Raw genomic sequence first — 27,811 nt, 5'->3', positions numbered from 1 at the left:
TTTGCTATACACATTGAATGTGAATTGCCCTCACCATGACATCTAGTTTATATATCAGTTTAGGACAAACGGCAGCTGTACGCTTGTGCGCAATGACAAAGACTATGAAACATAATTGTGTTTACAAATCACAACATATAAACCGTGCTGACCTCCACAATCAGGTTTACGAGCCTGCAATAAAACTAACTGGAATGTGGTTTTAAAAATGTCATACGTCCTGTTTTCTAAGGTAAAAAAAGAGGTCAATAGCTGGGATGAATGTGTTGACATGAAATTAGGATTGAGAAATAACAATTTTTGCAATCACATTCTAATAGTTTGGAAGAGTAGGATGTGAACCAACAATACGATGTCGATTAATATTTATGATTTCTAAACTGTACATATATGTACTACCAAGCACACAATATAATACACAGACGTGTACACCCACATATTCCCAAGTCAAGCACATTTCTATCACAGTAAATCTTTGTGCGGTGCAAAAGGAACAATCAATGCAAATGATGTTAGCAGAACAGCTGTTATTGTTTAATCCAATAAGCATACTTTCCAGTCGATTTGATTTGTGTTGAAAAATGCTTATGGCCAGCAGTAGAACAAATTGGAAAAAAAAATAGAATGTTCTGCAGCAGCACAGGCATGATCCTATAATTATATAAACAACATGAATGCAGGCACAAGAGCCAACACTTTCTCCCAGCCCCAAACGTCGTATACAAAAGCAGCAATGCTTTCTGGCTGCCTGTCTGAAGAGCACTTTTACAAGGCTGTGGTCTGTGGAATTATTTATGTCAATAGCACCCACTGAAACTGAGGATTGCCAGAATTCAAGTATGTCCGAGGAAATCAAAGACAAAATAATTACTGCTGCAAAATGTATTCATTGGTCTCAATACAATATCATCACATCGAAAAGGTTGGAGTTTGGCAATGCGCAGTCCCTAAGACGATGGATATTGTGAAATGGGCTTTGAAAAACAAGAGCCTTGAAGTCACCGCTCAAGCATTTTTTTTGCCGAAAAAAAGAGGCATCTGCAGAATACAAACCACCATTGCAAGCAATAAAAAAACGTATAAATATTCCATAGGAAGGCATTGCCTACTTGTGCATATATCGCAGCTCTGGCTCCAAGTCATATGTTTTTGGTGTTAGCTTGTGGAATGCAAGTCTGTCTGCACAGCTGCGTAAATAAATACACAATAAAGGTGTCAGCTTTTAATGCTGGCAATTAAGCTACAGGCATATGGCTAAGGATGAAATTCTCCTGGATTCCTGGTAGGCACCCCCTACAGATTTTTTTTAATTAACTGTAGCCCACTTTAGTCCGAGATGCATGTTGCTAGCACTCCCTCTCTCAATGCCAGTCACTTGCATATCCCACGCTGGATACATGGATTTGCTTCCTACATACGAGCAGACACTTCTATTTTAACTTGGTTCTCATTAAAAACCAACTTGATTCATGAATAGTGGCCTATTCTCATTAAGTAAGGTTTCCGTTAAAACAAGATTTTTTTTGTGCAGCAAAGTATAGATTTATTCTGCCATTAGATTCTAATTAAAGGTAAAAATGTATCCAATTTGACAAGAGTTCCACAAAATTAAAGGGAATACAAAGGAGTGAACAGGCTTAGTTGAAGTTAAAAAGAGTTTTTAATGAGAAAGCGTAAAACTAATACTAAGTATAAGATCATTTTACTGCCAGGGCTTATTATGAGAAGGAGGATATGTGGCTTTTGTGGCTACTGCGACTGAAGCCACAAAAAACGAAATAAAATGTCTCATCAACTAGCAATGCAAAATTACATAAAAGCAGATTTAATATACCAAACAACATGTGGACAATACACATTTCATTCATATGCAATAATGAATTTCACAATTAAATATAAATTACCACACTTTGCTTAAAAGGTGGAGGGATCAGAGGATGTGATTGGTACATTATGATATCTGAGCCAGAAGAAACGAGATAAAAATATGTACTATCGTTTTAAAGCGCAAGAACAAGAGATGAAATGGACATTGAAACAGGCTTAGCCTACAAGATCGAGAGGAGTGTAAGAGAAGATATTGGACTTGAAAGTTACTTGAAAGTGAAGTGCTTCTAATAGAAGTGAGGAAATTGAACACAGAAAATTATCACAGAACGGTGAAATGCAAGGCCAACTTTAACGTTGCCAGAGGACAAAGCGTATCACGGAACAAGAACAAGGTGGTTAACATCAAACATCTATTTAACGAGGTAAGGCAATTTAGCTCGGTTCAAATCCCAACAGAAGCAAAATTGGGCCACTTTTAATAAAATGACAACTAATTATTGTCACGGACAGTAAACTGATAGTAGGTGGGAAAAAAAGTGTAAACAAAAAAACCAGCGGTTAGTGATCCGGAACAAAGCAAAACAAAATGTAAGCAAATGTAAAATAAAGCCGTAGGTTAAATTCGACTATTATATTTGGGGGGCAGGGGTTCACTTTGTCCCTCACATTAGAACTCGTGGGTGCATACACATTTATTTATTTATAATCTTTATTGTAAACTACTAAAAACAAATGCATAAATGTATCCAGTTTTGGCAGGGCGTTGCCCCCCTATTCCATTCCTCCACCCCGGAAAACTCCACCCATGAATAAAACGAAAAATACACATAACTGTACAATCATTAAGAAATACAGGGATTCCTCTACTTACGAAAGAGTTGGGTTCCAGAGGTCTGTGTCCAGAAGTCAATTTGTTCGTAAGTCCAACTCTACTCCTGTCAAGTCCTACCATGTTGTATGGCATGTACACCAAACACGGGGAATGGCTTTAAAAGTTGTATAATCTCCTGTAGATGTAGAGGCCACTGGTTCATCACGTTCTGCAGATGTAGATGCCACCACCGTCATTCTATTACGCGGCGGTTTAACTTACGACTCTCGGTCCGAACAGGCAACTGGACGTATGGACAGGTTTGTTTGTATCTCTGAAAGTTCGTAAGTCAAATGTTCGTAAGTAGAGGAATCCCTGTACCTATATAAGACCAAAGCCTCGTAATATTACGGTCAATCTATAATGTTCACCTATCTAACAATGGCTTCACTGAAACTGGTCACTTCTCAGAGAAAACACACTGCACCCCGCACCATAAACATACCCAAACGGTATGTTCTACTCTCGTTCAACTATCACAAAAAATAGACTTCCCCTTTAACCAATGAACCAATAAATAAAAATGTATGGGTCAGGCCCAAGAGCATCGACCTGGCAATGGGTGAGAATGTCTGAAAAATAGCAACAATTTGGGAAATAATATTTTTAAATTTATTTTAGAGATCTGGAATATTTTTGTATTAAGTCGAGCCCTCACCCTCATCTGTGTAAAAAAAAGTTATTTCTTTCTCACATGAGCTTTGAGTCAGCGATGGAAATTTGCATTCCTATGGCGAAGATGAGTCTATCCATTGGACAACCACTGCTGACTTCCCCACCAAACAGCACCATCGTCCGTGTAATATACCACAATTACGTTGTCTGAGGTGAAAACAAGCATTCATCAGTTTACAAAAGGGTTGCATTCTTTAAAAAAAACATGCACAAGACAAAATTTCGTAAATCGGAAAGGCTTTTCCCATAAAAATGTATAAAAAAAATGAGGTATGTGTTTCAGACGGGCATTCCAACGTTACTCCTAACCTAAAAATATACACCAATATCACTTCTCACAAATAATGATAAAGTTTGAGGCAAACATGGTTGAGACCTCACAAAATACGGCTTCATAATGAGATACTGGGGTTAAACACATCCTAAGAACTCAAATCATTGATGATGCTTTCATATCGTCTAAACAAACTAAGCACGTGCATCAAGCTACACTATATTGTATTTCTTGTAGGATTTTCTACACACTTATTAATATTTCCTACCCATATACTTTTCAACCATCCATTTTTTGAGCTTGGATACGAGTACACTTGAGGCTAAAAAGCACCAGTGGACTGGAAATTGATCCCAGAATAACTGTCCTGTTAAACTTGCTTTGAAATTATGTCATCATTCATTAATTTCAACTGTGAATCCTCAAGAGACATTCAGTAGTGTGGCCGTGGTCTAGGAATCACTCGACAATACCGATGTGAATTGGGAGGGGGGGAGGTTATGCTCAGGGTTAAGGTTGCTGTCTCATAAAGAAAGACAATCTACGATGAGTGAGGATTTACTTGAAGGCCACTGTGCTACAAAGTAATGAAACACCAAAAGGCACTGTCATGTTGCAAGGTTGCAGTTTATTTTCTTTATGGAGTCTGGGTAAAAAACAATTATGCAGGGACCTGCCACGTTGTTTGATTGCCAAAAAAGGCACCCTATGAGCCTTAGATTAACTCAAAAACCAAGGTGTCGTCTCCGGTTCAACTTTAACAAGAGGATGGCAAATGCCCAAGGATAAACAAAGCTGGCAAGGCCATTTTTCTGCCCTTGATTGGGCACTTGTGGGCACAGCATCACCTGTTGGACAACTCCCTGACAGGTTTTCTGCAGAGTGCAGTCAATGTCCACATGGTAGGCGCGTGACTAACCGGCACAAGTAGTGTTGGATTCATCCTCGCTGTTCCCACAGTCGTTGTCGCCGTCGCAGAGCCAGCGCAGTGGGATGCAGCGGTTGTTCTGACACTTGAAGCGGTCAGAAGGGCAAGTGTGTTGGTCTGCATTGACACACACAGAAGCATTAAAGCACACAAAGACACAGATACCTCAATCAGCCTTACAAAAATCTGCAGCAAGTGCTGATGTGAGCAACCATCAAGGTGGGAATTATACACATGGCATATGGTGTGGTGAGCACCACACCCCAAGCAGTACCCCCCCACTGCCCTGTGATGTAATTTACGCACCACATCAGGTACTCACATGAGACTGAATTGACGAAGGAAGCCCAGGGATAGGTTAATTCAACACATGCCACCGTTGTTACCTCTGGCCAGGAATCAATCTTAGGTAGCTTGGTGAGCTTAGTTCATTATTTAAATAATAACTGTGGACATTACATTTTTATTTATTGTTACCGCCAGTCTAGTGTATGTGTATTTTGAAGAAACAAAGGGCTATAAAATACCTATGCAAATCAATGAGACCCACTTAGAAATGCAAAATAGCTATATACACAGGTCATCAACATGTATTGTTATCACCCTATTATAATAGGACAACTTCGAAAGTGTTGTAATATAGCACTGACGCATGTGCACACATCGACATGTGTGCAACAGGCAGTGTACATTCGTAGAGAAACCACGATGCAGTACCGTTAAGAGTATAATCATTATAATCTCCACCTCAAGTTGGCAAAAGTACATCAGAGATGACCTTAAAGTTTGGATGAAACAACCGAGTAAGTCAATTGTTAATTCAATGCATGCATCACCAAGCAAACCTCTTGAACTAATTGCTTTCCTGGAAATCCAAAAAGATTAGCTAAATATTTCTGAGGCTTAAGAATGCATTTTGAGTTGTCGAGAAAACGATCGCCTAGGAAATAAATAAATTAATAGATTGCATTTTGCCAAATTAAATGACCTTCAATATAAAATCTAAAACTTGCAGGGCTTAATTTGCATTTAATTTAACCTCAAAGCCCAAAGGTTTCAGGTAATTTAAATAACGGTATAACAGCATAAAATGGAGCGGACCTTAAGTTATGCGTTTTTTTATATTAAAACTATGTAAGAATATGTAAGACCATATTTAATGTAATGTTTTAATAAGTTATTTGAAACGCTGGTAGAAATCTTTCCATTACAACATTATCATAAACATAGTATAAATGTGTTACATTTTTCCCTCATGCAATAGCAATTTTGACACTGTGTGGCCAATTATTACGTACATTATAATCAATCATTAAAATACGCCAATGCATTAATCATTTTAAAATTAGAACAAATCTGCACGACAATAAGGTTGTCTTTCAAAAGCTAGGTTTAGAAATTGCACATCAATTAGCACGAATAACAAACAACACACCACCAGGGTAGGAGTGTATGTTTACCTACCACACAGTGCCTATAACCCACACCTTCAAATGCAAAAACACATAAAATCATCCATTTGTACATGGACAAAAGTATGCACACAGCACAAAATTCCGTGACCAATTTCCGTATGCGTTACTGCGGAACAATTCTGGGCAAATGTTGATCATCAACCGAACTCAATTCTTTCCTGATGAGATTCACAAGCTCTAAAACAAGTCCAGAGCTGGCGTTCGTAAACAATGCTGCATGATAATATTGGGATGGAAGACGAATAAGCCGATGGACAAATAATGTTTGTATTTATATATGGAGACAGAATGGAGTTCTGCTTGTACTTGTAAACAGATAACACTCATCCTCAAAACACTGCACACTTATGGAACACAGTTCGTAAAAAAAAAATTTGCATACCATGTCAAAAAACATAAATACGTTTGATTTTAAACTAAAAGCTAAAAAGTAGGCCATTCAATGTTTCATTCCAATGCACTTGGCTAAACCGTAATTAGAGCGCATCCAAATAACCGCATCACAACTGTAGCCAATGCATTTAAAATATATATATATTTTCATAGCAATAAAGCAGCACGAACAGAAGAAATTCTTATACATACGGCAAATCTCCGGTGCTTCGTCGCTATTGTCCAAGCAGTCATTGTCCCCGTCACACCGCCAGCGCTCCTGAATGCAGCGGCCGTTCTTGCAGGCAAACTCGCCGGGATGGCACTGGGGTGGAGGCGTGTAGTCTGGGTTCGCTGCACAAACGATAACAGTCGTTAAACGCCTTCATTAAAAACAATTCGCTTAGAATGTGGTTTGGTGGCTGGTGGAGGGGAGGAATAGTGGCACAGTGGTTAGCACACTGCGCTACAATCTCAGCGACATGACGTCGATTACCGGTGACTGCTCGACATCAGCGGTGATTATCTGAACTGGATCTGGGCCTCCCCCATGTGGACTCGGTCTTAAATGAGTACCCGGTGCAGTGTGTAAACATCAGCACTGGGGAGACAAAAGCCACAGGGTGTGGATGAACCAGCACGACTCCCTTGTGCGCTGTGCCAGCCTTCATAGGTGGTCGCTAACAGCACTTGCCCCAACAGCCTGATGGAGCTATATGGGGGATCTTTGTTTCATTCTTCTTTTGTGTAGGTAGGGAGTTATACGAGTGCACTTTTCAAGAGTTCCTAAACTCTTCCGATCATAGACTCGATTTGCATGCTAACCTGTTACCCAAGGTTGAAACAAACATATACGACAATTTGGAATGTACAACAAGTTTGAATGCGTGCAGAGAATGTATTCCAGCTGTTGTATAAGACATAGGCTTGAATGATGTTGACCTGCGATATAACTTCAAGGTAAAAATACAACATTATGAATCTCGACGAAACGTCGTAGTTTTTAATTTTCTTTGAACCTATCTACGTGAAATCTCGACTTAAATCTTTTCGTGACTGCAGGAATTAATATCTACGTGACTTTACCGAAAGACCCAAATAATATAACATTATGAATTTTTTGATTTCTATAGGGAAATAGAGAAAATGGGACTTAAAAAAAAATACTGTCCTAAGATGTCGGTTGCATAATTGGGATATAATTGGTGAACAAATGCTACAAAAACAACACCACACTTCATTTACCGATGCCAAGGGCTCATTGTGAAACACTCTCCCCAAGGCATGACAATCAACAGGCCAGGGGGTGAGAGCGAGAGGGCTGCGCGTGTAATAAATCACACGAGAACCACAGCTCCGTGGAAATGTGCAAACAGATTCATAGCCAAGGTGTACGCTATATCGCAAGCAAAAAGAACTTGAATAAGCGTATTCTTGGTTCTTTCAGTAAAGTCACGTAGAAGGGAAATAAAATAAAGAAATTTTTTTTTCCCTTCTATGTGACTTTACCGAAAGAACCAAGAATATGAATCCCTGCAGTCACGAAAGCTTTAAATCGAAATTGAATAAGCATCTTCGCAAAGGCATTGTGCGGCCCAAACAAATTCGAATATTTGCTCGTTATTAAGAAGTTAAAATTTCAGGACTTTTAAATGGACAATTAAGGCAATTTTGATAACCCCGCGTGTTAAAAAATAAATACAAATGCAATGATACTCTTTGAGGGTACAAAATGACAGTTTTCGTGATTCATGTGTCGTTTTTTTATTTGTAGTGGCAATTAGAATGAATCTGTTAATACAGATACCATGTCTTTTCTTGGACTTGAGAAGATAACATATTATAATTACATATTCCCAAAGGCCAAGGGAATTTTGTCCTACGTAAAATTTTTCCACCCGAAGAAAATGAATGCAAAGTTAACATTGAAAAACGTATATGTTGTGGCGTACACACTATGCTGTTTGCTTAATACATTAAAACGTCACTATTTAAGTGACAATTTGTTTTACAGTAAACGACCGTGTTGCCTCCACAGTGGTTAATTATAATGCAGCTTGTTTTAATATGTGCACTCATCCAAACACGGAACACTTTTTTTGACTTGTTTACTCCGAAATTGCAAAATGTAGCTAGACCAATCTAAAAGAAAGTTATCCAGGATAACACACAACCAATTATTCATGTAAATAAAATATAAATATGTGCAACGTCCCATTGGCAAGATGTAGCAATGTGAGAATGGGGCTAGGGTTGAACCGGGATAGAATAAAATTCGTGTTCATGGAACGAACTTGTCAAGTCAAACAAATTTCGGATCAATGTCGACTGAAACATTTGTAAAGGCTGTTCGTGCACGTGTTTCCATGATTGCATTTGTAATAGAAATGCACGCATTAAGTCACATAGGCCGTGTTGTTGATATATGTAGTCAGACATTTTCTCCACGCTTTGCAACAGCTGATGTGGAAACAAGAGTTAGGGTAAACAAGATGCATTCATGTCATAACTGTAACAGCAACCTATTTATTACAATTAAAATAAGCATGGCCTGAACAGGTTTTGGGGTCATTTCTGAGAAAATAAGAGAGCTGACGAATCATTTTCTCATCAAAACATTTTACTTACTTTGGGCTGTGGATTTTAAAAAGTGCACAAAGCATTCTTAATGCATGACAGTATCCATGACAGTTTCTATTTATTGCATTTTTTTATGATATGCAAAACCAAACTCAGGCTGAGCAACATCACAGCACACATAACCACTCAAACATATCAGCTGCGTGCTTTGTCAAAAGATATAACAATCATAATGATGACATGCAGTCAGTGAGCTAACCCAATGTGCACATGAGTGTCATTAGTCCGTGTTTGTCTTCTCAGAGAAGTTTATTAATTGTGAGAATAGGCATTTAATCTCATTAACTAATTTCTGCCTCATTTGCTTGATGAACATACTTCTATGTATATCGTCAAGAGCACTAAATGTATTAAAAGTCAAATACATTTGCATTTTACTTTCATGACGTATAATTTTACTACTTTTATCAATAATTTTTCTTTTATTTACATGTTTAATTATTAATGTTTACATATAAAAATGTAATTCACAAGAAAAACAAACTACCAAAACGAAGAACCAAACATTACCCCGTACTCAGGAAGGATTTTTATTTATTTAACCGTTTGAAAAATGAAATCTCACCCATGCCCAGAAAGACAAAGACCTGGCTTCGTCTCCTTAGTAGCAATGTTCACACACCACACCAGGTACTCATTTGATGCTGAGTCGACCTAGGAGAGGCCCAGCACTGGTTAAAATAATCGTAACTGGTGTTGGTCGTGAGCTGGAATCAAACCCGGGTTACTGGGTTCGTATCGCAGCGCTCTAACATATCGCAGCGCTCTAAGCTACACTACGACTCCCAATACCTAAAAACAAAGATCCCCCGCATAGCCTTAATAGATTGTTGGGGCAAGTACTGTTAGCGAGCACCTATGAAGGCCGGCATGGCACACGAGAAGGTCGGTGGACAACATCACGGCCGGCCGCCTTTGTCTCCCCAGTGACGATGTTTACACACCGCACCAGGTACTCATTTGATGCTGAGTCGACCTAGGAGAGGCCCAGGACCGGTTCAGATAATCGTCACTGGTGTTGGTCGTGAGCTGGAATCGAACCTAGGTTACCGCGTTCATAGCGCAGCGCGCGAACCATTACACTACCGCTTCCCATGCCCACACACACAAACACACATAAAACCAAGCACACTGGGCGCTGCTTCACACTCAATAGGCGATTTCCAGAAAAGAGTATACAGTGATCATTATCACATCACACACAGTCTCATAAACACATGGGACTCTGGCCAGGGCTTTTGTTTAGCGGCACCTGCAGTCCTTGAAAGTCAGCCAAGACACTGTCCATCAGTTATCCCAGGCGCAGGATAGCATTCTAATTAAGTACGTTCTGTTGACTTGTGATATCTAATGCAGCTTAATTTTCTAATATACCACACTACAACGTGATGATGCAGGATGCAATGTGCCAGCAACTTTTTATATCACTTTTTATACAAATTAGTTTATACTTGTATATATACAGTTACAGTTCAAGGATTTGCATGTTGCTCAATATCTAGTAAATTGATTCAATGTGTTAATCTAGAAAAAATTCTTAAAATGCCATTTGTATCAAGGCCCAATGGTATACAGTGCAGTCTCAAACTATTAGTCACCATCTCCCTGGTCTCCCTGAGAAGAGTCATTGCCTAAAATCTCACCTTTTTATTTACATTTAAGGCACTTATTGATGATGAATAAGTTGGGTTTATGTCGTTTGTGCTCGTGCACCATTGCCAACGCAGCAGCAGCAGCGCCAGATCATTTTATTTTCCTCGCCTGCGTTATTTGAAAATGTTCAGCATTTTCTGTTTGCTGCACTCAACATTTCCACCCAAACGCTGGGTATTTTGACAGAATTCAAGGCATGTCGAGGCTTGGTGCTGTACTCACAGTAGCCTAGGCAGCAGCAGTGAAAGCTATGCACACAAATAAACTGAGTGCTCAGCAATAGAGCATGTGTCCAAAGCAACCGCTGCCAAGAGGCTCGAAAAGAGAAGGCAACCAATGCTCCCACGGCTTGCTACCCCTGGACACAGAATCACATGGGTCTGTCAGGTCTCATGACAGTTGAAACAACGAGTGTCATGCATCAACAATGCGGATGCTGCCACGGCAGTGTAAGGACGGCACACTGGACTTGCCAATCCAGAGGTCGCCGGTTCAATTTCGATATCCCAGCGTAAGTTGCAAAAAAAAAAGTGTATTAAATCCCCCCCCTCGTATGTCCACCCAGCTCTAAAGGGGTACAACGCCACAGTTGGTTCATGGTGGACCACGTGTGGTGGGGCAAAGCGTGGGTACTCTCACCTCTTCCAAGATATCAGGCCAGTGTAGAAGAGTCGGCGAACATACCCTCTATAGGGGCTCTCTTATCACGCATTTATATAGTGCCTTATAACCTCTCCTCTCTCGCGAAGGCCCTTCTGCCAGCAGTGATGTGAGTGTTGAGTTGCAGGGCCACACCTTTATCATTCAAAATGATACATAATGCGATTGAAGCCTGCCTAAACAATGGTGCATGCTACCATTTATGTGAACCCACCGACTGCATGAAACATTTTTTTTAAATAATTTTAGGAATATTCTTTATAACAAAAATGTGAATTGACTTTGAACATGTTCCAATTTCCAAATTCAAAACAAGCCAACAGGATTGATGAAGTCAAGTTGTGTATGAGAAAAGTAGATTATTTGTGCATTTTTGAAATTTGTTCAGTGCAGAGACTATAATATATGCCCTGAGAGGTTAAATCACCTTCATATTTCATAACAATGCAGCCTCATGCTAGCTATGCTATTCTTAATGTGGTAACTCATAATACAACCTAGAAAATAAGTAATATAGCTCATGAACAACCATATTATTAGGTTTATGAGACGAAGGCATTTCAGTGTAGAATGGTTTAACTAAACCTTCGATCATCTGGCTTAAAACATGTATTCAATTTCCTGACAGTAGTGAATTCAATTTAATTCCGGTGAGTGCATTGTGACGTTTGGTCTGCATGCTGTTGAGGGGATCCAATTGTACACATTCATAGCTGTGTGAATATCCGTGCATACATTTACCTGTGCATTTAATAACGCGTACCATTCCTCAATATGTAAATGACAATATGTGTTTTTGTGCAGCAATACATGTTATTAGCACATTATCCAGGTAAAACCCATTTGTGATGTGCATCATGTAACCCTGACCTGGGTCTCTCTTACAATTTACCTGGTTTGAAATTAGTAAATGGTACAATGTGTGCATGGAAAGAATGGGGATAGAAAAGTAATCACAAAACAGTTGCTCGCTAACTGTATTCACCTCCATAGTATATAAATTGACGTGGGATATTTGTCTTGTTGTACTTGTGCACAGCCTCAACATTTATCTTAATATAAGTTGTTATTTTTTGTAAAGCTCTGTGTATAAATAAGTAAAACAAATGTCTACTTAAGTGAATAAATATTTTAGATTTTGTGTTGGATCCACTTCCGTTGTTAGTTCAATGGTAAAACTGCAGGCTACATTAGCAATCGCAAACAAAAATGAATTTCGAAGAGCAAAGTACAAACGTTTACTAAGCACACTGTCAAACAGTTTACACTGCATAATTGACCGAGAGTTCTGCTGTAAAAATTTTTTTACATTTCCACGATCAAGCACATACAGAATTGAAAACCCAACTGTGAATAATACATTATTCTGCATATTTTCCTTTCTCTAAGATCTTACGACAATAATATTTAGAGAATGTTTCCGTGCAAAGGTGGCGTGAAATTGGCTATAGGCCCTCGTGATGGATGTTTTGTAAAGGTAGCACAATATATCTCAACACGAGCCTTAAAGCTATGAAGGCTACAAAAATGTTGTCCATCACCGTCATTAACCATTACGCATAATTATGCTCTGCACTGCTGTACCCCAAACACTAATCTCTCATACCTAACACACGTCTCTTGATTCAGGCTATTCTTAAACACTTTCCCAAATGCACAGAGATACGTAGACGTATTTATCAGGCGACGTTCTATCCTGGCCAGGGACTTGGCCATCAAGCGCCATGTGCCACCGTGGCCGGCACCCCGAGCCAGCGCCCGCAAGCACGCAAAAGAGAGAGCGTGCGCACAGCTGCGTGTGTGTGCGCGAGCCCCAGGTGAACTGTGCCGTCACTCACGTTTGCAGGTAATGTTGTCGGCGTCCAACAGCTGATCATCAGCACAGGCACACGCGCGTCCGTCGGGGATAGCAAGGCAGAGGATGCTGCAGCCCCCGTTGTTGACGTGGCACGCGTTGGTCCCGGCTTCAGAAAGGAGACAGGGGGCACAAGCCCAACATTGCACGTCCATTAATAGCCCTGCCAGTTATCCATTGAAAATTATATTCACATTTATTGCGGTGTGTATTTAGACAGCACACAAAGTGATTGTTGGTTATTTGAGCAATGCTACCAAAGTATTACAATTTTACGTTGTCTGAACGCAGGAGGGTTTCTGTGCAACATATCAATGCCAGGTGTCCTGCCATGAGAAAATTCTGGCAGCCATGAATCCAAAAACATGAGGTTGCCCACTCAATTAACAGCCACATCACGTTCACTGTATTGGCAAATTAAAGCAACGCCATTTTTGTTTTACTGTTGAACTTATGCTGACTGCAGCTTATAGCCAATTCAGCTGCAGAGTTAACATTACATTACCGCTTTTAAAGCTGCAAGCACACATTTTTTTGTTAGACTACAACCCGCAATTAGAGAGAGGTTGATAGAGATGGCAAAGCATACAAATTGTTGACAATTTAACGTGCTAATTGCTCATTCGCTTTAGATGTACTAGTCGCTAGTTACTCGGGCTGACGCACAATAAACATCGCATTCATCGCTCATAGGCAGGGCAATGATCTGTAATGATGTGCGAGGGTTGCGTGCCAGGTTGCATTTTTCAGGTGAATTCAATTACACCTAATTAGTAACAGCAGGTTACACTTGCAAGCTGTAAGGGGTGCATTACATTTGGCTGAAAATCTGTGAAGTCTGTCCATCAAATTTTAATAGATGCAACTGCATTCTAAAATGTAAATGTTTTTTTTATTGTATATATGTATAAAATAAATACTCCGAGTATATTCATTTGCATTAAAAAAACAAGGACTTGGGCAGGACGCATCGCGAGATGGGATAATAGCAAGCGGATGAGACTGGTGATGGACCGTCAAACAAAGGATGGAACACGAGAATGACCACCACAGACAGAGCGATGAGGTCGGCTTATACACAGGTGAGATATGGATTGTGGCATTGCAGGGCATCGAGGGATAGTGATAGCAAATGTGGTCTTCATACAAGCCGCAGACATGCGATGACTGCTGATGATGACAGAGTATTTTCCACTGAAATCAACAAAAACATTTAAGGAAACCAATACATTCATGTGACTAAACTTCATTATAATGCCAAATTATTCCTCAAAAAAGTATGAGAAACATAGCGAGTAATATTTATTGCGATGGCTAGTAAACTTATGAATTGCATCTGAGACATGGTGTCTGAAAAATCTGGGCTGGATTATTTTAATTGCACGAAACAGAATTGAAATTGAAGACTGCTTAAAACACAAAGCATTCTTAGGATATATTTTGCAGTGCCACATTTCCCACCGTCCCATTACAGGCAGCGAATTGAAATATTGCAGACAAAGTCACCCCCCACCCCATTATAGTGTGCAAATATTCTTGCTGCCACTCTTATGCATAAATATTTATCTCGCTTCAGCCTTACAATATTTGTTTGTAAATGCCATTCATGCCCTCTTTTAGAGAGACAGTTTCACCAATTTATATCTATTTTATCAAGTACAGAATGGTAACCACATTATTTATACTTAAACTCACTGGGAAAAAGTTCAGCATAAATCCACATCCAGACATGTCTAGACCTTGATTACTGAAGAAACCTCGAATGCAAATAATAAAAATGTATTTATGATATGCAAGGCAGCAGGTTAAATTTGCAATGTGTTGTTCATTTGAATAATTTTCTGCAATTAATGAGTCATCTATACACATGTAAAATAACTAAGCACAGCACCCAATTTTCATGTCAATGCTGGTGCATAATATATCTATTTGAGTAGAACGGAAATATGTAGACGTGCGAGTCCCACATATGTGTTGTATGTGTTCACAGTTTTCTATCATAAACATAGCAATGGAAAAAATGTATACAAATAGCATCCAACCAATCAAGGTTAGTCCACTAAGAATCAAAAACCAAACACTCGCTTCTACCATAACGTGCTCAGTCATAACTAAGGGAAGTAAAAAAAATACCTAGCGACTCAACCCCACCAAAATAGTACATTTTAGCCAACTATCCTTACGGCACGGGATTGACTGGGAAAAGAAATATGTCCTAATGAATGTTGAGGCTGTTATTTGTGTCACGTCTGGACTGCTGAGTTCGAAATTCACTGGGAACTCTTGACACTGGATTCAGTATACTTTACTCAAAGAGGCTCTTTGAGAAATTTGCATGTCACAGACGGGGAAGCCACTCTCTGAAATCTAAGGTAAAAGGCCACCACTGGGCCTTGGCAAGTGACAACAGCCACGGATTGCCATAACAACGCACTTTAATCCAGGGCTGGCAAAGATGTGAGCTAGACATATACAATGTGAAAACGGTTAACTCGTTTTTTTAAATTTTACTTCAGCAGTAGGCAGCAGCTAATTAATCAAACACAAGCATGAATCAATTTAAAATCTGACTTACATACTTTATTACAGTGGCTCAAATCAGCCAATTAAAATATTACTCGATTAACAGAAAATAAATGTGGCAGCATCAGCAATACTGTTGAACTGCATGACCTCTATCGAATCAATCATTGCAGGCAAGCAGTCAATGCACCTGGGTCCTGTGATTATGATGACCCAGAGCACTTGCTTCTACAGTGCACCTGTAGATAATTAACTAATTAGAACAAATTTTGTTAATCTATCATCTGTATGCCAACGTTTGTCTTGTGAAAATAGCATTAAGGAAACACGTTGGTTTTTTTAATTTGTTTTGTTCATTCATTCTAGTGTTGAGATGCATACGACTAACAAAGAAAATACTCATATCATGGTTATATTCATAGTAAGAGGCATTATTAACCTGTTATGATGTTTTCTGACCTAATCGCCAATGGTCTTATACAACCTAATGCTTGACGCTCATAGTTGATTCAAACGGATCAGCCGAGAGCCATATCTAAAAAAGTGGAACCACTAACCGCATAATGACTTTCAGAACATGCTGACATGACCAAATCCCGACCTCTGGGAGAAAGTGTTCCCTTTTTGCTAAGCACATGTCTCAGCTGTAGCAACCATATTTCCTCGACGATCAAAAGTTCAAAATGCAAAAATTAACAAAACCCACGCGATGACATTTAACATCTGGAATCTCACAAAATTCAAGCCAAGCCGTCATTTTTTTGCTTCTTTCGGTAAAGTCACGTAGAAGGGAAGTAATAAAATAATAAAAACAAAACATAATAAAATAATTCTCACGACGTTTCGGCCACAACGCACCGCTGTCTCCCCGACAGACCTGTTCTTCACCCGAGGACGGCTGCTTGCGTTGTGGCCGAAACGTCGTGAAAATTATTTTATTATGTTTTATTTTTTATTATTGTATTACTTCCCTTCTACGTGACTTTACCGAAAGAACCAAGAAGATGAATCCCTGCAGTCACGAAAGCATTAAATCGAAATTTTAACAGTCATTGTTCCACATTATTGGTGCCTGCCGTGAAGAAAGAGCCTCACATTTTTGCTGCTCGCGGTCATAGGTGCGGATTTCGAAGATGGGCGGTCGCTCGTTGCGCAGTACGGTGGTGTTGCGGCTGATGGTGTCGTAGCGGTACACGGTGCCCAGGCGGTATTCGGTCCAGAAGATGTTGTGGCCATGGTGGGTCAGGCCAAACGGATGGCTCAGCTCCTGCCCATCGTAGACCACCTAATTCCAAGTGTAAATGACAACAGGATAAAATGAGCAGGTACAATGCAATTACAACATCAGTAGGTATGTAAACCTGAAAGTTTTTTGTTTTGTTTTTAGATGTGGTTTTCCAAAAGCACTCCAACCTGCTCTCAACCAACCTCTATGTGGTCATTTTCAACCGAGTCTGCCTTCAATAAATGAGTTATGTATATACACGTATGCTCCAGTGTGTTTTGCAGTTGTGTCCCTTAAAACATTCGTTTTCTTTTGTTCACAGAATAACTTTTATTTTTCTCATATTTATCTCAACTTTAAATCTGCAGCATTCTTTAAGTTCTTAAATCATTCCATGTAATCCATTTCTATTGGTTGTTATAATGACTATGCTGCCAGCGAATCTATGATAGTTCATACTTCAGCTATTCATTGTCTGTTATGGCAAATGGATCAGAAACACGGGCACTGACAAAGAAAATTGACAAAATTCGAAAAAGTACACACGAGCATGGATGCATGTACGCTGGGAATTACACAGAGACAGGGAGAGGAATACACGATTCAGAGGACAATGCATATTAGAGAAATCACGTATGTATGTTTAACTTCTTTTGCACAGTACGTAGCCAACTGTTCTAATCGGAGCTGTGAACAGTCGATCATGTTGACTGTTGATAAAAATCAGTGGGTGTGGGCAGGATGCATATCTTTATAAGAGCCTATTGCCGATTAAAAAGACTGGTGACAAAACGGCCACACGCCCCAGAGGGCAGCCACGATTCACAAGAAGATTGGCTCGTGTGCACAGGAACTATGCAGTTCTAAGACCATGAGGAATGGTGACATGGGGAGGTCTTCATTCAGCAGTGGATTGATCATGGCTCTTTATTATAATCAACCGCTAAACGTGACTCACCACTAATGTAACACCTATGGACAATGTTGTGTACGTATAGCTACTGTGTTTCAGCAGTGACATCTGCGCATTTTCCCAAGTAACAATGCGCAATAACAAATGTTCCCAGATGGTCTTTACAAAAAAAACGTAATCAAACTAGGAGCTTCTCTAACAGGCGGTTGGTGGGTGGGCGTGGGGGGAATACGGCCAATCAATACTAAAAGCCCAACGAAAATGGATTGCTCCAATTTTCTCTGCAATCATTGAATATAAGTGCCTTTAACGGTTGCACACGCAATAGCACTCGTGAATCTAGGGCAGCTTTTAGAAACAAACTGTGACACTTTCTGTTCCTCCACTGATATTTAGCTTAAACCCCAGCCGACTAGTAAAGCCACCAAATCGATAGTAAACAGGACTTGTTTGTTCTCAATAGCAGTAGCGTGCGCGCACACACACGTAGCAACAGCAAATACCACACCGGCAAATGATACCTATGGCACCGGGCAAACAACGGCGAATGCAAAAATAAGGTGGTTGTGGTTCGACCGACTAAGTTACGTCATTTCCAACCTTGGTTTGGGTTGACCATGCTGCTTATACAAGGTTTGTGAAATGTAAAGAGTGTACATGCGCAGGGCAATGAGCCAAGCACTCGCGAGTTTTGAAAACCTGTGAGAAGGTTGTTTGGAGAGAATGGATGTACAGCATCAATTTGAGCAGTAGCCTCAGAGCAACGTGCATTTCAACATCCAACATTGGATCGGTTCATCTTTAAAAAAACAATATATGTGATTTGCCATTTCCACAAAGAGTACCATGCCTTTGAGAAAAGCTTTTACAACGTTAGATTTTACAGCTCAATAGAACAAATAAAATTCATTTATTCAAATTAATGGTCTAATGATAAGTATGAGACAACAGCGAATACAATAAACAAACTGTTGTTTACTCATTACAAGCTTCAAAATAATATTTCACTAACATTTTTATTATAATATTGCAAAAAAGATAAAAGGTTCATTTAATTTGCATATGGTCTCTGAGGTATTTGGTTACAAACATGAAATAAAGACAGTATTTAGAATGAGCAATTGTATGAAAATGTTGGAGGCTGGATGTCAGTGAAATTATATTTTAATTTATGCAGACTGGCAGATTAATTGAACCAACACATATTTGCAATGTTAATTGGTTCACATGAGAATACGATGCCTCCTAAACCCATTTGAGAATATGCTACAGAAAGTATAATGAGAATTCTTGCGACAAAAAAAATCTATATTTTCCCAGAATCCGCAAATGTATTTGGTACACGTGTCCATCAATAATGCATTGGCCTGGTTCCAAAAGTAGCCATGTTTATAGTGGACAGGAGGAGACATGGTTATAACAGCCATAAAAAAAAATGTATGCGGATCCGTCTGGGGAGCAGTAGTGCAGCGGTCAGCGCGCTACGCTACAAACCCAGTGACCCGAGTTCGATTCCCGCTCACAGCCAACACTAATGAAGATTATCTGAATCGGTTCTGGGCCTCCTCTAGGTCGACTCGGCCTCAAATGAGTACCTGGTGTGACGTGTAAACATCGCCACTCAGGAGACAAAGACGGCCGGGCGTGGTGCTGGCCCAACCACCCCCTCTCGTGTGTTCTGCCAGCTTTCATAGGTGCTCGCAAACAGCACTATCCCCAATAGTCTGTGAAGGCTAAATGGGGGATGTTTGCCTTTGAATGGGACTGGTATGGTGGGTAAAAGTAGGAATGTGGATACATGTGACTGAGAAGAAAGTTGAAGGCTTTCAGTCAAACTCCATCACAAATTAATTAATCAAGAGCTTTAAACTGAAGACTTGGGCAACCTCAGGTCATTACGTCAACCGACGTGAGATCGATGGAGGCATCCCCACTCGAAGGCTTTTACTGTCAGGGATGTCTCTGCTAGCGTGGATTCGGTGAAGAAAACCATGTCAAAGAACCATTCTTTAACAAAAATAAATGTCCTCTGTCAAGACTTTCAGGATGGAATTTAAAACCAGACCTCTGAGATCACCAGACTTGGCACTGCTGGCACACGTGAAGAAAGTCCTCCTGAGTTTTTTTTTGTCCCCCTTGTGGTTTAAATTAATCGACATGGTCTACAGAAATCGGCAATATTTAATTTGGCACCATTTCCGAATGTTTCAAAATCTATACCAAATGTGGAAATGTTCTCTCTCTCTCTCTCTCTTTTATACATACACATCGATATACATATACATTTATTACACTTTTGGTAAATTATCATCATCCCCACTATCACCTCATTCCCTGATAATGATTACCGTAGTCATGCCCATAATTTCCCATACATTTAAAACTGTCTTACCAAAGACTTCTTTATTTATGGAAGAAAGCCAGTTGGATAAAATATTGAAATGTTGTTAATCTCAAGCGAACAAAAAAAACAACTCCAGTTTATACTGAATTCAACTTATTAATTGCGAAAGTTAACCAACACAGAAACATTTTAATTGCCAAATTGACAATCAAATCTCGATTCTATCATAGCTCACTGGTACAATGCATGCTATTCTCGGCGCGGCTCAACAGAAAAATCTGCATTCGACATGTAGACACAACATGTACGTATTTGCTCTCATTGATTGTAACATATATTCACATCAACCAATACTCAAGGTACAGAGTAGCAAATATAATTTTCCCGCAATGCGTAGGATTACCCTTCATATTCAAAGTGAAAGAGAATGTGCAAACCTCAGTGGCCAATTTTGCAGAGTTGCACACAATTTTCTTGCAATGTGTCCACGTACATTGCTCAAACCCATTAGGGAAGAAAACATGCTTAGAACATCCTTGATGGATTTATTTTTCGTACCAATTTTCTCTCTACGACTGACCACTTCACTTGGCTTTCATTTGGATGTAGAACCCAGACAATGATTGCAGAGCACACCTCACACTGTGGATGTGTTTAAGAGAGCTTGAAGAAATCCTACTTGATGGGTACTTATACACACTTGTGCTCGCGGTTGGAAGGTTTAAGTGCTTCTCCACGTAATGTAATCAGATGCATATTATTGCACAGTTGAGGATGTGATTGTAGATTGCCTATGTTGAGAAGTTGTATTTATTTTAAAGGATAAAATCGTATTTTAAAGTTTCATGGCCTACATTTTCAATCAACATGAATGTGCTTCCATAACAGCACGTTCAATATGTGTTGTAACAAGATACTCGACTGGGCCACTATGTCACGGTAAATCTGTAGTGCATGGGGGGCAAAAGATAATAAGAGGAGAGGTTGAAATTAAACTAATAATCATTGTTCCAGCACCACATTAGAATGCAGAGGCTGTGCCTACTTTATTGGTCTAAAATAACACCTTCCTCGACTGTAGATTAACCTTTCACTCCAGATGTGCTAAGCATTTTGAATGAGACAAATATTTCGATTTAAAGCTTTCGTGACTGCAGGGATTCATCTTCTTGGTTCTTTCGGTAAAGTCACAACGCAAGTAGCCGTCCTCAGGTGAAACCAGGTCTGTCGAGGCGACAGACCTGGTTTCACCTGAGGATGGCTACTTGCGTTGTGGCCGAAACGTCGTGAGAATTATTTTATTATGTTTTATTTTTATTATTTTATTACTTCCCTTCTACGTGACTTTACCGAAAGAACCAAGAAGAGACAAATATTAGCTCGGAATGTCGCACCTTATTGAAAGTACTTGCACAATATTCCGAGTCGGCATTGGCAATCCACACATGCCAGGGATTTGCATTAGTGAGGTGGCACCAACAAGTCAGATGTTTAACAAGTGACACGTCATACCTGCAAGGGCTGTGAATTGTCACGAACCAGTTTTTATCAACAAGTTGGCTCTTTAATGAGGGACATGTCACACATGGAAGGACTACAGATTAACCTCAAGCTAAAGTCAACGAGCCAAATCTCCTTTGGAAGACAAAGTCATTATTTTCCCACTTAAACCTTAAACTCCCACCAATATTACGATGTACGAGCATAGGGTAGTCTATCACTGCCCGAGTGAAATTTAGAGGATGTTCTTTCTCATCTTACATGCTTTATAAATGAACTACGAGACTTAGAGCACCCACAATTCCCCCACCATAAGTGATATATAGTGCTTATGAACTTAATGGGGTGAAATAATTTACAGATGGGAGAACCGAGCAAATGTCAGGTGAAGACATTTGTCAAATGTTTCAACAGTCTTGCTCCAGGTGGCCAGGTGGCTCAGAGGTCAGAGTATTGAGATGGCACAGCTGAGAACCTGGACTCCAATCCAAGCAGCTGGCTGTGACTAAACCGGGTTCTCATGTGCAGTGGAGGTTTTGTTCTCAGCTAAGTTGCCAAAGACTGAGGGCGGGCATGCGCTTCACACTTGCATTCCATAACTCTGGAGGCAAGGATCGATGGATAAAGTGGACATTAACGAATATCCGAAAGCCACTCGGCAGTGAAATGGCCACCAGAAGACAGTAGAGCAATTAGATTTTTGAAGCTCTTCGTGTCGACGTTTGGGTGTTATTTCCCAATAAGAAAAGTTTTTTTCTGGACACTGGAGTAAGCCTCCTCATGCATAGCCATCTTAAAAATGAGTCTTAGGACTCAATTATGCCTTCTCAGGAAACTATATCGTCTTCTGCATTTCCTTCATCGTAGTCAACAGCAGCAACAAAAAGCAACAATGGTAGCAGCAAAAGCGGTAATAACATCATCATAATTGCCACAATAATCAGCTACTTTGTCGTTATGAACATCGTTGCCATTCTTTGTCTTCTTTTTTGTCTCGATGCTCAGTTTTATTTTCTTCCTGTGCATGTGTTGTCGACAATCTGGCAACTTTAGAGCACCGAAAAACCTCAATCAAAATTTTGTGTTGAAATTCCACCAAGAAATTTCCAAACGAATCCAACAAAAACACGCGTGTAAATTAGGGAAGAATGGGTCACTCTGCCCTCTCAACACTACCCACACAAGTCATGCCGCGCCAAGCATTATTTATGCCATTCCACACGATGGCGGAAACCCTCTGTAACACGAGAGACCTTCCCCCCAAAACCTGCTCTCGCTTTGGACCATTGTGAAATTTTAGCTTTAGTGGTATTGCCATGGGTGCATTCCACCAACATTTATGGTCCACACAAGTTAAAAAATGTGGAATATGGACAATTTTTATGCAAAAATGGAGTGATCTTTTTGGCAAAAGGTGGTTAAATTATGTATAAAAAATGCAAAATGCCCATAACATTAACAAGAAAAAAACACATCGATAGCATATTTTTGCCAAAAAATTGTTAAATTATGGTAACAAAATAAATGCACGAGGCCCATAACATTAACAAGAAAAAAAGACCATCTACTACGACCAATTAAAAAATATATATGTAGTTGAAGTATTAAAAAATTCCTGGATAAATGCATATCGATTTTTTTTAAAGATAAAAGCATTTTGAGAGTTACTATTCCAGACTTCTCCATCAAGCATGCAGTAAGATGTGCATGAGCAGCCAACTAACGGCCAGAGAAAGCAAATGGCATTTTTCTTTTTACATTTACGTGAAACACTTAGTGATGCGAATATAGGATGCATGGAAAACCCTATTTGTTCATAAAAGGTCATACGCTTCTGTAATACAGTTAAAAGCCATGCATATAATTGGTACCTTCCTTGTAGAGGATAAGGTTAGTTGAGATGTAGAATCTCATTTGGAAGCAAGGAGACAATTTATTGATGCTAATTATTTATTTGATCATTTTGAAAATAAATAAATTATTATCATTAAGAAAATGAATAACCATCGCTTTTTAAAAAATGAAATGGACTAACAAGTAAATGTCACACAAAACTTGAAGAAGACAAGTGGTGTGTTATTGGCAAGTGCACAATTTTCGATTACGTCATTCAAGATTGCTGCAATTTCCCACGCATTGCAACTACAAATAAAATTAATGTAAAGTTTATTTTCAACAGCAACAAACTATGCAGAACTGTGCCTTTTTCTTGGAAGAAATGAGCCATTAAGACAGGAAAAGCAAGATTCAAAAACACAGCATGGTCCAGTGAACATACAGCTGCATATTGCACATAATTGCAATACATTTTGGGCGGCATGGTAAAACTCGTGCCCCATAGAAAGAAGTTCCTGGGTTAAATGCCCAACTTAGGCACCTAGTTTCTGTGTGGAGTTAATATGTTCGCCCCCCCCCCCCCCTTGTTCTGCATGGGTTTCATTTGGATTCTTAAATTCCCTCCCATAGCTAAAAAAAATATTCATTCAAAGATACAACTACTTTTGTTTTGGGCTCATCACCCTGTATTTCTGAATTCTAATGATCGACATGAGTTGAACGTCAAGGTGTGAACACGCTCCTTTGGAAACATGCCATTTTACTGAAACGGCTGCATTTGTCAATTGAAAGGCAATACTGGGTGACTTTCATTGTTTCCTAATCCAGTTTTTCGAGATAAATCAAATTCTGTTTAAAGACTCACTTAAAAAGAAGTACACCAAGCCCAACTGTATAAAGTAAGTTCACTGCGTGGGCCACCATAGTTGTTTTCGCTGTATGAATATCACCTTTGATGTGGCCTCTGACACTCCTTTAACACTCATTGTGCAAAGTAATAACATAGACTGTGCGTAATAAACACCATTACCTAAGCTACACATAATACAAGTGCTAGAGTTCAGTTAATTTACATGTAACCCGGCTACCCTGAGTGTGGAACACACTGCCTCCAAAAGTCACACTGTACTAGAAGGGTCACACGTATTTAGTTTTAACCATTACCACGTTATATCGCTTTCAAAATGGGCCAAGCAGAGAGCTGCCTGGACACCAAGAGGGAAAAACAAGGTTACATAACACATTCGCTGGAGACATATTAAGACCGTGGCTACAGAAGGGCCATGCACCCAGTATGTGCAAGAGGACACTGGTTCATTAAGTTACGTGCATATTGCAAATTAAAACAATCAATGTGGCTAGTACTCAACATAGACAGCAGGTTTCACTAAAGTCTAAATATTATCTCCAGAGATAAGCCCACAAATTAAAAAGAGGTCTCTTGAAAGATTATATTTGCAAAAAAAATCGATCATGTGGCTTATGGCTTTAATATTTTCGTTACTTTTTATATCAGTTTAATATAGTTTAATCTAACACATTTATGTAAAAATCACTAAATGACTCATAAACCAAGACACCTATAATACACCAAACCAAAACCAAATATATTGAGAATCCAGGGTGGTCACGTGGTATACTTGGTTAACCCCATATTACGTATTATGTAGAACTTCATTCGCACCGATGGTAGAGAACCAGATCTAGCAGGGCCTCTCTGTGATATGATCACATAATTACAAGTTTCACAAACATGTCAATAATTGTTTACACAAGGAATAGTCAAAACAATCTGAGTAGAGTTGAAATAATGTAAGTGGATAAAGTGATGTGCCTATACAATAATAACATGTGAAGTTAAGAGTGAACCGAAACATTAAACTAAATGTGTCAAGGCAACATGCAAAAGAGAGGATTCTGTTGGCCTAACTTTAACTCATCCTACTTCAAACATAAAACAAAATAGTTGCCGATGCTGCTATGTTGGCAGTGATGCACAAGCACATAAAAAAATAACACCACCATTGCATATGAACATTAGTGTCTGAAAATGATATGATATTGTGAAGAAAGGGGTACACTATAGACCAATCGAACCATCAGTGAAAATTATCACGATTTATCAGATCACTGTTAGCGGGGTGGTGGCAGTGAATCATCACGCGTCTAATAAAATACGAAAATTGCCGAACATTTAAACCCACATTCATCCAGGCATCCGTTATTTTTTACAAAAGGCAAAGAAAACTCTTGAAATAATTCATACTTTTTTTTTACATTACGAGAAATACATTAAATATTCAAATCATTCCACGCTTACATTCATTTCAGGTTGCATTTCTAAAGGTAAATAATACTGAATGTGCATGTGTATGCACACGCAGCTGAGGAACTGCGACACTATAAAACTATTAGCATTTTTTTTTTTACCAAGTAAGGCCCACTTAGCTATTGAGCTATTTTTCAGAGGCGACCTTGGCACAAACGATGCCTCAATGAAGTGGCTTATCACGTATAAATGTATAGCAGCCAACTACTCTAAATGCGTGTTTCTAAATGTGGAGGGGAAATAAGTATAACCCGTAAAAACAAAGTTTTTCACTATAAATCCTTTATATGCGTGGCAGCGAACTTAATATAAAGGATTAAAAAATATATTCGCCTGTGGAGGACGCGGGGATCGATCCCGCGACCTTTGGCATGGGAAGCGAGGGCGCTACCAACTGCGCTACTCCGCCACGGCCTGTGGAGGGGTTACGCTCTGGGCTCTTATACTGTGACGTTCAGCCGTAGCCAAGAGTGAGTTCTTTTGAATATATGTAAAATATTTTTTTTTTGCATAAAAAGTGTAATATTTTGGGAATTTTTTTTCACGAACATTAATTGTCTGGCACAACGAGTCTGTGTGGAAAATGTCAGCTCAATTGGATCACAGGAAAGTGGGTTAAAAAACGACCGAAAGATTTGCACGGTCGTAAGCAAGCACGCAAGCAAGCAAGCAAGCGAACTTAATATAAAGGATTTAAAAAACGGAGGACCTGTAGAAAAATTCACTTGACCACGGAGAAAATATGCAAACTCCAAATATGCAGGCATCAGGGTTGGGAGCAAACCCATGGCCTCCTGTATACCAGGCAAGGGAGTTAACATCTCGTCACCGTGGCGCCGACTCTGTGCCTCCACACGCCTCACCCGAGCCTCAATCGCGGCTGCGTGGGAACTGCCGACTCACCTTGCGTTCGGTCCCATCCAGCTTAATGCGTTCAATTTGGTCGAAGTAGGCGTCACACCAGTAGAGAATGCCATTGGGGATATCGAGCGACAAGCCATTGGGCCACAGCACCGTCTTGGAGGAGACGAAGATAGAGCGGTGGGTGCCGTCCATCCAGGCGTGCTCAATTTTCCCTCGCTTGGTGCCCTTAGGGTCCTCCTCCCAGTCAGTCCAGTACATGAATCTGTACTCAAACACGTTTAAGTATAGACCAGGCAAACGGTTGTCAGTTGAGATATTTCTGTATTTTGGTTTTGCCGTCAAAAATAATAATAATAATGAGACATTGTAAACAGCTCATTGCTGGTTCATTGCAAATTGGGGGTTCGGATATCACTTGCCACTGATATTAGCCTTGTTCAGGGATCAAACTCAGGTCACCGTGTTTACAGTGCTTTGACCAATAGGCTACCGCTGCAACCTATAATCATGCTCAAATATCATGCATAATTAAAATGTGACATTCAAAGCGAATATGTATCTTTTGAAAACCTTCACTGTGACAACAAACTGTCCCGAAATATAGAACGGTAGTACCATCGGGGAAGCTCAAAAGTAGCTACACTGCTTTCATTTGCACTTGATGAATACACCCTGCATAAGGCGACAGGAATCATTTGCCATCTCAAGGTTCAACGGAGCTATTGCGAATCCCCAAACGCGGCGGGGGGGGGGGGGGGGGGTGGGATCCTGACGTCAAGTTAATACGAACAGACACACAATGCGCAATTTACCCGTGCACAGGATCGACAGCGATGGCCCGTGGATGAGTCATGTTCCCCTCAATGAGTGTTCTCCGTGCCTGCGAGGCCTTCTCCAAACGAGCTACATTGATGGTCTTCAGACCATCGTCGGTCCAGTAGAGATTGTAGCCCATCCAGTCCACGGCAATGCCTTCCACATTGTTAATGTCTGCAAGGGTAAACCAACAAGGCGCAGGATACAATAGGCGTAGTGCTACCTACT

The 27,811-nt window shown here is 39.8% G+C and overlaps 1 protein-coding gene across 6 annotated transcripts in view; it reads right to left on the bottom strand.

The window, feature by feature from the left end:
* Positions 1-27,811, bottom strand: part of LRP1 (LDL receptor related protein 1) — a 308,287-nt gene that overhangs the window by 123,471 nt on the left and 157,005 nt on the right. For all 6 annotated transcript variants that reach the window (XM_061554630.1, XM_061554632.1, XM_061554633.1 and 3 more), the window contains 6 exons: positions 27,580-27,757; positions 26,807-27,029; positions 16,852-17,041; positions 13,217-13,342; positions 6,639-6,779; positions 4,570-4,695 (listed from right to left, as the gene is read on the bottom strand). In XM_061554630.1, coding sequence (XP_061410614.1) covers positions 4,570-4,695; positions 6,639-6,779; positions 13,217-13,342; positions 16,852-17,041; positions 26,807-27,029; positions 27,580-27,757 — 984 coding nt within the window. The remainder of the gene's footprint in view (positions 1-4,569; positions 4,696-6,638; positions 6,780-13,216; positions 13,343-16,851; positions 17,042-26,806; positions 27,030-27,579; positions 27,758-27,811) is intronic.

This window comes from Lethenteron reissneri, chromosome 20 (genome assembly GCF_015708825.2).
Source record: "Lethenteron reissneri isolate LAM-NWPU_2019-01 chromosome 20, ASM1570882v1, whole genome shotgun sequence".
Lineage (NCBI taxonomy): Eukaryota > Metazoa > Chordata > Hyperoartia > Petromyzontiformes > Petromyzontidae > Lethenteron > Lethenteron reissneri.
This window is presented reverse-complemented; position numbering and strand designations above follow the sequence as displayed.